General features: G+C 35.0%; 1 protein-coding gene across 1 annotated transcript in view; it reads left to right on the top strand.

Moving 5' to 3' along the window:
• LOC145665066 (uncharacterized) overlaps window positions 1-13,013 on the top strand; it is a 133,938-nt gene that overhangs the window by 34,925 nt on the left and 86,000 nt on the right. Inside the window, exons 7-9 of the mRNA XM_081732326.1 lie at window positions 410-599; window positions 6,769-6,909; window positions 12,167-12,263. Of these exons, the coding sequence (XP_081588452.1) occupies window positions 410-599; window positions 6,769-6,909; window positions 12,167-12,263 (428 nt within the window). The remainder of the gene's footprint in view (window positions 1-409; window positions 600-6,768; window positions 6,910-12,166; window positions 12,264-13,013) is intronic.

Raw genomic sequence — 13,013 nt, 5'->3', positions numbered from 1 at the left:
TTGAAAGAAGCCAGAGTGATACTAATGCTGAAGTCAGAAACATCCAGAACGGAACTCTAAAATTACTCACCCATCCGTCTGCTTTCACACAATAGCAATGTTACTGAAAGAATAAGCCAACAACGCCTCGTACAATAAAGGAATATATCCACTTTCTTCATTCACTTCTACTGTAAAATTTGCAATTGCGCAATATTTCATCGAAAAGATTGAGCAACCGTTAAAGGTCAATTTCGAAGAAAAAAAGAAAGAAAACTGGAGATGAAAATGTTTCCTTTTGAAAATAAGCTCCTCATATGAAAATAGTACGCTCAGTGAAAAATAATATATAAAATATAAGGCGAAGAAATCATACAATTTATTCAACGTCTCCATTTGGAATATTTTAACACATTTCTTGTAATTGTAGGTGTAGCCCCCCGGAAATAGAAAGCGTCCGCTTGCTGTGGCTGTTGGAACACAATCGCCTGGCCGAGCGGCTGGGAGAGCTCAATCCTTGGTGGAAAGACAACAGAATCTTCCAGGAAACCAAAAGAATTGTCACAGCTGAAATTCAACACATCACGTACAGCGAATTCCTACCCATTACTCTGGGACAGGTGAGTTGTTTAACAATAGTCTAAGCATGCTTACTTGAAATTGCTTGATCACGCAAATTATGAAATTGTTTAATTTCAGTGAGAGGAAAACTTTTCAAACAAAAAATTTGAAAGTTAAAAAAACAAACAAAAATTTTCAAATAAAATTATTTCCGTGAATGATAAACACTTCAAACAAAAATAATGTCACTGAGTGTGAACATTTCGAACAAGAAATTTTCAAACTATAACAGTTCACACTAAAAATTTTCATTAACAGTTTTCAAACTTGGAAAATCAGGAAGTGCAAAACTTTTCAAACAAAAGAATTTCAGAATGCAAAAATTTTCACAAGAAATTTTTAAACTAAAAATATTTAAATTAAAGTTTTAAACTAAAAAAAAAATCAGACTAAAAAGATTTCATTAAGTGCAAAAATTTTCAAACAAAGACTTAAACCGAAAAATTTCAAACGATAACTTTGGAAAAGTATCTAAACAAAACACTGTAAGCAGAAAATATTCACACACAGAATGTGAAACGAATTTTTCGGCAACTACAAAATCTTAATCTTTCAGATTAAAATCTCAACTACATATTTAGCAAAACAAACATTCTTAGGCAGAAATATTGATAAGAAAAACGTTTAATGATTAAACGTCGAACTTTATCGGATTTATAACTATTCGATTGACAAAATAAATCATTTTGAATTAGTTGACTACAGTAATGAGCTTAGATTATCAATCGTGACTACAATCCTAAGATTGGCGTCCCTGGTTCGATCCCAGCCTACGCCGTGTGGACTTTGTGGTGGACAAACACCGTGCTCGAGGGTTTTCTCGGTATTCTCCCGTTTCCTCTCACTTTCTTCATTCCACCATTTCACTCATCTCTCATCATCACCGTTTCCTTTAGCCTAACCGCCATAACCGTGGAACGTAAAAGTAAAGATTTCGTTTCATTTTTTTTTCTTAAGAGCCGGCGGGAGTCAAGTGACCTTGACAAATCGAAGATATCGCAGTGCAAAGTGTTTCCTTATTTTGGCAACAGATGGGGTTGTCGCTGAAATGCCGTCAAAGCAAATGCACCCGTCCGCCGTCCTTTTCCTTCGTTTTCCCCTGCATGTGGTCAAAGTTGGACAGCGTAGGAGGGGGATGGTTACGGCTGTAAATGGGACAGAAGAGTGAAATTCTTTTCTTTTTGGCTAAAAGAGAAACAGAACTGAAGAAACAAATAAATAAGAGGGACCAACATGATATCAGCCGTCAGCTCCCTGTCAGAGAGCCACTCAAATATCTACAACGGTCACAAACATACCATAGAGAACTAAAACACTTGTCGTCTGTCTCTTTCTCAAAGGATTCTACCTATGGTAAATAACAGAATAGTGCGGGAAGAATCTGATATAAAATGAAGAACCATGCCAATATTAAAATTAAAAAAAAAAACACACACACACACACGGGAGAGTCGATATTCTAATTTATTTAGAGCCTTCGTGGTTAAAAAAAAAAAAAAAAAAAAAACTTGGAATTGAAAGGCAGAAAACCCAGACAAAGAATTGAAATGTATTGACAATGTGAATCATTTTTTAGTGGAGTCCATTTCCTTATTTTCTTTTCAAAATATGACCACCAGATTTACCCTCTCTCTCGCCTTCACATTCGAATGGTCCTGGGTTCGATACCAGTTGCTGACCATCCTGAGTTTTTCCTATTATAACAGGAAAAAGACGCAATGTTACATTCAGCCTTGGGGGCCGGCTTAGAAGGACAGGAGGGAGCACATGCCCTGCTTGGTGTTGGTTTTTATTGGGGGAAATAGACCACTTCATTAACAATAGAATTAAAAGATGTGTCACTCATGTCCAAAATTATTGTTGCATGTCTATAAATATGTTATTGTAGGAATATAATTTGATAACGAATTCACCTGGTATTTCTTATAATGTTAGTATGCGTACAATCGGCAAAGACATGTATCTGGCAAATTTCATGTCAAAAGAGCAGTAAATAAGAACAATAAAACAAAAACAAAACTTTCGTGTCCATTTAGCAACATTTTATTTTACTCATTCTAATCTTCGTATTTATAATTACTGTATTTTCCTATGAAATTTACCACATATATTTCCCGATTGTACACATAGTATCAGTATTAAAAGTCTCCTGCAAAATCATTATTACATGATATTTTTACAAGAAGACAGTTATAGAAATGCGACAATCATTTTAGACATGAGTGTACAAGGATGTAACAGGTGTTTGTTTCAAACATTAAATAAGTGTTCGTATAAATTGAACTTATTTCCTGACGTCATAGAACTAAGAACTGTTGCAGAGCGATGTAAGTCCGGTGACAATACAATATTCCATTCTTACTTTCATACTTTGCAATATATCTATTTATTTTAAAAGCAAATTTTAATATGTTTTTTATTTTCAACTTCCTTATCCTAAAATAAATACTAGCCTTTAACCAGCCCTGGTATCCCTGGTTGCATATCACTTTAGGATTTGGAAAAGGTGTCCAACGAATTAAAAAAAATGATAAGACACCTTTTAAAGACATTCTTTTGTTAATAAATTCCCACTAAAAAGTTAAAAATAATTTTGTTTATGCAAGACTAAATAAAAAGAATGGAGTGCGTCATTTTAAGAATTTATAAAGTAACTGTAAGCCTATATGAGAGCGCATCCCTTTTTTTTTTTTTTAGTCACGCATAAACATTTTTTTTAAACTTTTAAGTGCGACTTGATTAATGAAAGAATATCTTTAAAATGTTTATTATTATCTTTTTTTATTATTGTTAATGTTTGCGTCCTTGGCATAGGGTGTTTATTTTGGTAAGGTACCGTATGGTACGTTTCTATACTACTAGGGTATATAAAAATTTAGTTTCCTATGCGTTACTACATACATTAAAAAACATTTTTTTAAAAGAATTACTACCGAATATTACTACCGCTCCGCTAATAAGAGGGAGACAGATTGAGGATACCAAACACCCCTACCGTTGATTGAGAAATATTTAGGTATCGACACTGATGAGCAACATCTACATATGAATTTGAATGTTTTATGGGCTTTAGACAATTGATTCAGACCGGGAAACATGGGGGACAGAATGTTGGAAGCAAGTAATCCAGTCCCTAGTTTGAATGCCTGGAATGAGTAAGGACTCTTCCCCCCTTGGTAAAACCTGCCGAAATTGGAAGCAATATCAAAGAAGCACTGCTTCGAAAAAAGAGGGAGCAAACATGCATAAATAGTCAGAGTCGGATTTAGGTTTAGTGGGGCCCCAAGCTGTTGAAGGTAATGGGGTCCTTTATGTGTCCAGATGAACATACGCACCCTACATACAGCAATGAAAAAACTAGAGATAATTTAGGAAGCAGACTGGTAGAAGGAGCCCTATTAATTACACGAACGTAGGCTACACAGCAGGAAGCACTGTTGCTACGTATATATAAATTTTACTTTATTTTTTTAAATTTTCTTATATTTTAGAAATCCAATTTTTCTTTAGATTTTGGGGCCCCCAAGAGAGCGGGGCCCTAAGCTATAGCTCGTTTCGCTTACACGTAACTCCGGCACTGTAAATAGTATACATATACAGGCGCGGATCCAAGGGTGGCTATAGAGGCTATAGCCCCCTCCCCCCCTTGACGCTCAGGTATACACTGGATAAAATGGGCTTCAATCCTGTTTACTCTGGATAAAGAGGCAAACTATGGTTTACCTCCTCCCTTGATCATATCCTGGATCCGCCACTATATATATATATATATATATATATATATATATATATATATATATATATATATATATATATATATGTATGTATGTATGTATATAAATGTGTGTGTCTAGTATGTTGTACGATGGAAGCTGATGAAAGAGCTTTATACCATATTATTCTTGATTTTTTGACAGGTAAACAAAGAATATCTCGGGAATTAATCTATCCTAAAGATTATAATAATGTATCTTATTTTCTCTCTTGCATGTATATTCTTAGCCTGCAGGAAGTTTTCATTTCTTTCTTGGAATAGATAAACGAAGACTTTGGTTCGGCTTCTCCTTCACAAATTTTTGTCGAAAGGTTGACTTTATCGCTACAAACACAAATTACTTCTTCTCACAGAAACCATCTACAAACACACTGTACTGCTGAAACAGAAACCATCAACCAAAGAGGTCATAAATTTTGCCATTCCTCGTGTTTGAAGTTCCTGTTCTTCACAATGATTTCCTTCCTCCCGCCCCTGTTAAGATGTTCAAAGTAGATTTTCAAAAGGACTGGCTCCCGCTGAGAAGGAAAGGGGGATGAGGAATGACTATAGTGCCATCTAGCAGTTATACGGCCAAGTACATGAACACGAAAAAATCTGATTTCTGATTTCTGTAGATTCAATTATGAAGGATATAATTTCTCATCGATTGTGAAATGGATGTCTTTGGAAACAGCGAAAAAATAGTACAGCAGCGCACAAATACAAAGATTGTACTCCATTCTCAAAAAAGTCCGGAGTTTTTAGCTCTTTTCCTTACTGTAAAAAAACAGAAGACTTTTCCGTCTGATTTTGATCATTTTCTTATGGGAATTTGGATTATAATTATCTGTATTTATAAGAAGAAAATATCACGCACAGCGTTCAAATTGCACCTTTAAAATGAGATGCATCATATTTAGTGCGCTACTGAGACATTTTTGCGAAAGAACGAAATGAAACCGTGATTTGCCTAAAAAATGGTTGAGATCCCATGTTAAATTGAACACCAATATTCCGGCCGCTGTGGCGCACTCCTTCTCCCTCTTAATTCTAAGGTTCAAAGTGTGAAATTCATGGGTATATCATTTCATTTTAGTAAGTACTTACCAGGCTTCAAGCCAAACATAAATAAATAGCTGATATTGCAAATAAATTGGTAGAAATTGCTGATACAGATCCAAATTAAGGAGTGAAACATAACGTGTGACTTTCAAATATATCTTTTGCATTTTTACTCGTGAATGGAATTATATTTGCGAAAATATTTTCGATCAATAAGATTTTTTTTTTATTTTTTTGCTTACAACTGATCAGGTTTCGTCAAAGATAACTTTCCCCAATGATCTCAGACTATGAATTGTGACTACAGTTCTAAGGTTCATAGTGTTAATTGGTCAACCAATCAGATTACACCAACAATAATTTTAAACCAATGACCTTAGGCTGTTACTCATAATTGCCAATCCTAGGGTTTAGAGTAATAACTGATCAACAAATCAGATTGCATTACTAATACGGATGAGTGTTAGGTATTAATCAATTAAAATCAATTGCAATTAATCAATCAATTGAAAGTAATTGCTCTGAAAATTAATTGCACTTTATTTATTTTGCAATTACAGTTATATTTGTTTTTGTCCTTTGCAATTAATATCAATTGCCATTGAATTGAATCATAAAATTATATATTAATTGGTCACAAGGGAATTAAAACTTGTAGGTGTTAATTGTCAATCGCAAAGATACAATTGAAACATTTAATTGCTAATTGCAGTTGAGCAATTGAAATTTGTAATTGTTAATTGCAATTGAAGTTAGCAATTAAAAGTGAAGATAAGAAGATGTGTGTATATTGTGTTGTCGACTGTCATTACTGTTTTACATATTTGAAATAAGGTACTTATATGAAATGCTGCATAACTATCATTCCCTCAGCCCCTCAGCAAAAAGTTGGAAAGGGCAATTTTTTGATATTATGTTTCTGGTTCTATCCCCTTTCGGGAAGTTCTATATGCTTGTCATGCTCACAATTTACGGACAAAACATTGACTGCTAAAACAACTACCGAGCAAAACAACGAGATCCACTCAAATTTTTAGAATTAAATACTTAAGATCTAGAGAACAGTTGCATATTTTTAGATATTTTTAAAATAGTTTTGAGTTATTTTTAGAATATCTAATGTAGTTATTGTTGTATAAATCAGAACAATTAACAGACTACATTAAGCATATTTTCTTCTTTTAGTTTGAAGAAAAATATTTTTTACATATGGGACTTTCTCACGAATCACTTCTGATTCTGTTCCAGAGTATGCGAGTTATTGTGAAATGTATTTCTGTTTAATGACTTTAACTAGCTCTATTTGTCAGTGTTGTTAATTCAGAAACTGTATTGTACCTTGTCATCAGTCGTCAATGCTGAGATACAACGTGAGTCTACTGGATCATGGCTACTCCCCGTGGTATTCGAGTGCTGTTCATCCAGGGGCCTTCAGCAGCATCGGTGTAGCTGGACTTCATGTCTTTGAATCTATGACGCCTCCTCATCTAGTAAGTTATTTTCATCTGCAGGTTATTTCTTTCGTTGTCACTATTTACTCTGTAAGGACTTAGGTATACAGTATGCGTGGGAAGTATCACTCCAACTTCAAAACTGTTTCTTCAAGAATGTGTTAATTAGAACAGCATATTTTTTTTCATGTAACATCTATTGTATGTCATAGTTTTTATAAAGTTACACATCGACGTATTCCCCAGCGTGTTGAACACATTTCTCTAAACGAATACTTTTTTTTAAAGACATTAGTAGCTACACTGGATATAGCTGACAATAAAAACGAAGTACAGTAGAAACTCGATTAACCGTCACTCTCTGTTATCCGTCACTGCTCCGGACAATACTGTACGTTAAATGTGCCGTAATTGACGGCGTGCGCCGTGCAGAGCACGGAATAAAGTGTAAGCGAAATGGACTGAAATAGTCATGCGTCACTTCCGGTCATGCTAGTTTCCACACAAAAACTTGGTACAGTACTGAAACCCTTATGGAGAAAACATGGACTTGAAACACTCAAGATGCCAGAAATTAAATTCCAAACTGTTATGAATTATTTTCAAGATGAACCTATATTAGTGTAACATGGAAGGAATACGGTTTACTCTGGTCCTGTTCAATCATTATAAGTATTATTCACTTGTATAAGGTTATTTATTTCTTCCAGAACCTTTTAAATCTACTTACTGTAGAGGTTTATAACGATATTTCTGTTATCCGTCTATTCGCTTAACCGTCATGGTCCCGGTTCCGAGGGTGACGGTTAATCGAGTTTCTACTGTATTCAGGGATATCAACGTCTATGCCAACAGTGAACATATGGTGGGCCCATACAATAAATCCTAAGAATCCAATTGCTTATAATAAACTAATTAACAATAGTACAGTATACTATATATTTTGAGTCACTATAACTAATGTTCTACCGCTTGATATGGTGCAATATTTAACAGATTTTCTTAGTCACAGTGTGAACTCTAGCGTAGATCTATCGGCTCATTTATATTCAGTATAGAAATACTCACTGCTTTTGGTCTTGCTCAATGTGTTTGCTTTCAGTTTGTGTTTTTCCTGGACCAATTCAGGGCAAGCTATAAGAACAAACTCCATAGCTCTGGATAAGTAGCTTAACAAATAAAACACCGTTCTGACCAGAGCAGAATGAAATATATTAAAAACTATACTTTCTTATTTGAATTTTTCCGGGAGAAGTCAACAATTTCTTCTGTACAATCATTAATAATAAAAATAAATCATCCTATAAATCAATGACCTAAACGTTTAAAGTTGCACTGGTATACAACGTTGCAAGCGGATAAACACAGATCTTATAATCTTTAAATGGTATACATAATATATTTCTTTGGAGAAGTTTGTTCGTATATGTGGAATTTTAATGGCCACCCTCCTCAGCGAATTAGAACTAAATTGATTTTATGGAAAATTCCTAAGAGAGATGTGTTATTTTCCTACTACATCATCAAATACGGGTAGTTACTTATGAAAATTATAAGTTTCTGAACGATTTTGTTTTTATTTAGTAAGTCGCCTATTATTAATGATTTTACAGAAGAAATTGTTGACTTCTCCCGGAAAAATTCAAATAAGAAAGTATAGTTTTTAATATATTTCATTCTGCTCTGGTCAGAACAGTGTTTTATTTGTTTGCAAGCTATAAGATGTAAGTAATAATTAGGCCATGTAAAACCAGCAAGTACATAGAGCAGATTGTTATAGCGGAGTCCGTGACTTTTTTCGGAGGGCCGTGGCTTTTACGTAGTAAAAAAAAATTCTCAGAATGCGACATTACAGTGATAACTCACTTTACATACATACATACACACATACATACATACATACATATTATTATTATTATTATCTTCAGTATGCTACCTTATTGAAGCGTGAAGTCAGAATCGGAATGAAACAGATCATGACGTACCTAATATCGGGTAGGGCCTCCTTTGACCTGGATCATAGCAAGTATCCTCCGAGAAAGGCTTTCCACCAGTTGCTGATAGGTATCAGATGAGATGGCAACCCACTTATCCTGCAAGGCGGTTCCAAGTGCGGGAGGTGAATTTGAACTAGTTGGTCTGGACCTTAAACGCCGCTCAAATTAATCCCACAGATGTTCCACGGGGTTCAAATCAGGCGATTGAGTAGGCCACTGGAATCGTTACACATTGTTCTCGTCATACCCAATGGCGAAGAGTATTATCAGGTTCTGAGGCCGGGCCTACCCTGTTTTCTACCGTATATTTTCTTTATCTTTGGTTTCTTATAAAATAAAGTTAATACTTCATTTCGGTTTTTCGGTAACAAAATAGTAGGTTGGAAACACTTGGAGTCCCTTCTGCCTGATCGGATAGGTGCTGATTGCCACGGGTGCTGACTGCCACAGCCAATTATTGGTGCTGATTGCCACGACTGTCGCTGATTGCAAATATGAAAGTGCTGATTGCCACGACTGTCGCTGATTGCAAATATGAAGGTGCTGACTGCCACGAGCCTGGGAGAAACTGTATTTGGAAAGAGAGGAATAAATCCCTCATACTAAATTTATGATTATTAATTAATTTAGTACACTGAGAAAAAAATGTAGGTGGCGTACTTAAAAAGATAGGTTACATGTGTAATTCCTGTAGTTTTTGGATTTAATGTACAACAGATGTATAACTGAAAACGCATGTTTTATAATACTTGCTGTATAAGTGTTCCATATATACGTATTTTCCGTATGAAACAATGTAGGCGGTCAGGATCTCACATACAAATGGACGTATATAACATATAGCTGACGAAGGTAACATAAGTATATGCATGTGATATACGGAAAACTGTTAGATGTCAGACATCCTGTAACGGCATAATGTAACAGCTAAGGGCAGTGCCTATGTAGCATACGGATAACCTATGCTCCGTACTGATTTCTATAGTAAGCAAGAGGATACTGTATATTTGTACAATATACCGCTGTCCGGAGAACGGATTTTTCTCTGTGTAGGGATTAATTTAGTAATCATCACAGCAAATCTATGTGGCATCCTATAAGTTACAAAGTTGCTCACTAAGTGGAACGACATACACTTGGATATTTATAAAGGGATTATCTTTTCTGTTATATGTACAATTTGCACATTTCATTGTTTATATTAATTGTTTTATTGTATTATTTAATGGATATGATGGTCTGAAGCCAGCTGACAAGGAAAGTGGGAGAAGCACTCGCCTGCAGAGAAATAAGCATGTCATTTGAAGGATTAATTCATGCTGATTAGAACAGGTAATAAGACTCCTGTACGTTGAGAACTGTTCGAGATATTCAGCTTGCAAATTTATATGAGAAAATGAGTGGATGCACGTTTGAATGCGTTAAGTATTCTCTCCCATGGCGAAGCCTGATGGTTTGAACTTGCTATTGCTTGATCACTGGGGTCCATTCACAGACAAATTGTCCATTACAAGTTGCATGACGGATGGCAAAGACCTAATGATTGAGAATATACCAAAAAATTGCACACGATTTGTGCAACCATTTGATGTGTTTTGATTCCGCTCAATCAAAGATTATGGCAGGAGATTTTTACATAGTATGAATCTTCATCTGGACGTTATAATGTACCAACAAAACAATCAAATAAAGTTCGTGTCCATAGGAATCACTTGCGATCACCGCGATACATTGGATTGTTTCAGTTTGCGTTCTGCAAGGCAGGTTACGAACAAATTATAGGCCTATAACTTTTGAATCACTTGTCGAATTTGCTTTTTGCTTTGGTTCTGCGAACTGTTCTCTTGATGGATGCAACACAATTGCACATATAAAATGTTCATGGTGCAAGGGAGTATTTTACCTGCGTCATTTCTTCATAAAACAGAAGAACAACAGTGATCAATTTTCGCCTCTAACCTATGATTATTGTGAACAATGTAATGACTAATTGTATCTAACAAACCCGTTAGTTATTGCGAAACACTTTTTTTCTGTTACTTCTGATAGCTTTCAATTCGTATGTCAATATTCGTTACTAATTATGTTGTACTTAACACGTATACATGCGTATATCCTCATTTTATCATATAAACTTCCAAGTTGAATATCTCGAACCGTTCTCAACAGTACAGGAATTTTATTAGCTTGTTATAATCAGCATAAATTGGGACTTCAAATGGCATGCTTAGTTTCTCTGCAGGCGAGTGCTTTCTCCTGAACTTCCCTTGTGAGGTACAGCCAGCAGTGCTTTTTTGATAGAACTTTCAAGAGCTGCTCGAAACAATTTGCGCAGCTGTACACAGTTCATTCTGACATAGGGAGTTCAAGTGAGAATACATAAATCGTACCAATTTTGTACGCACCGCTCCCTGACAAAACTGAAAGTACACTCATGTCCAAAATTATTGTCGCATATCTATAACTGTCTTCTTGTAAGAATATAATTTGATAATTTTGCAGATTTTTGATTGCACTTTTAATACTTATATTATGTGTATAATCAGGAAATTTATATTTGTGATAAATTTCATAGGAAAAGAATTATAAATACGAAAATCATAATGAGTAAAATAAAATGTAACTAAATGGACAAGAAAATTTTATTTTCGTTTTACTGTTCTTATTTACTGCTTTTTTGACATGAAATTTACCACATACTTGTCTTTGCCAATTATACACATACTAACATTATAAGAAATACCGGGCGAATTCGTTATCAAATTATATTCGTACAACAACATATTTATAACCATGTGACAATAATGTTGGACATGAGTGTACATACAGAGACCTGTTTACCTTTATTATGTGTTGGTCTGAACAACACGATCCTAAGGATCATCTAGTTTATTTCATGCTTCTTGGCGTCCGGTAATGTTGCGTCTAGCAACTTTTTTTCGGTCTCGTGGCAGTCAGCACCTTGATACTATGCAGTGTCGGATAAAGCTCTGCAAAAAGTATTTTTAGATAATATTTCAGTATTGGAATCTTGTAGAGAGAACGTACGAACGTATGATAAACATCTTGAAAGCAAGAGCGTCACTGAGGATTCCAGAGACAACAGCTGCCCTAAATTTAAGATTTTTTAAAAATATATTAACCATTAGGATAGTAATATACCATTGAAAAAGGCCTTTCCTTTCCTAATGTGAAAACGACGCTGTCGTTTAAAAGATACCTTATTTGTAGCAACTGTACGCATTCTCTTATAAAGTATATTATGTTGCCTTTTCCATGATTTTTCTTCTTTTTAATAGATTGCTAACGAATCTGCATCGCAGACCCACCTGCGAAGACTTCTGCTGAACGCTGTCACGTCATCAGCATCAAATCCTGGACTACAGTCATCTAAAGGTAGGCGACCATTTCATATTTCTATGTGGTAGGTGGGAAGTAAACAGGTATTAAAAAACTGTTGTAAGTTAAGCTATATTGATTCTTATTTATCAGGTAAGATCCACATGTTCTTCTTTATATAAGAAAACAAACCAGCTTCCTTAGATGATCAGGGATACAATTGATACTTTTCTGAAAAGGTCAGTAGGGATGTTCCCAATAACCTCTTGAATCCGTGCCTCCAATTGCACTGTGGGATTTGGATTTGTACATGTCTTCGCTAGTGTATCACCACAAGAAAACATCTAGCTGGACAAAGGCAGTTCCTACAAACTTATCCCGGATAAACTTAGTTTTATATAAGTTTATCCGGGATAAGTTTGTAGGAACTGCCTTTGTCTATATATATTGCAATAGCACGTTTCAGAGTGGCTCACACACATACGAACAAAACAAGAACTGTTCCGAACACTCAGTATTCAACTACCTGACACTAGTCATAAAATCAGTCCTGAAAAGATATGAGATTGAATGTATCAACTTCTCTTGATAAAACTACGTACGCCACTACTACCGTATTATAATTTATATTATTTAATAAAAATCAACAATTGAGTCGCACGTCGTAAGCGTACAGCAAATGGTGTCACAAATCAAAGAAGGTTGGGAACCATTGAAGTAAATGGTTGTTACCAAGAGTTGATATTAGATAAAAATCTTTCACCTATAAAATTCACAAGTTTACATGGTACAAAATCGCAATTTGAA

Source organism: Thermobia domestica, chromosome 11, assembly GCF_964235325.1.
Source record: "Thermobia domestica chromosome 11, izTheDome1.hap1.1, whole genome shotgun sequence".
NCBI lineage: Eukaryota > Metazoa > Arthropoda > Insecta > Zygentoma > Lepismatidae > Thermobia > Thermobia domestica.
The sequence above is the reverse complement of the archived record's forward strand: the minus strand, read 5'-3'. Positions and strand labels throughout refer to the sequence as shown.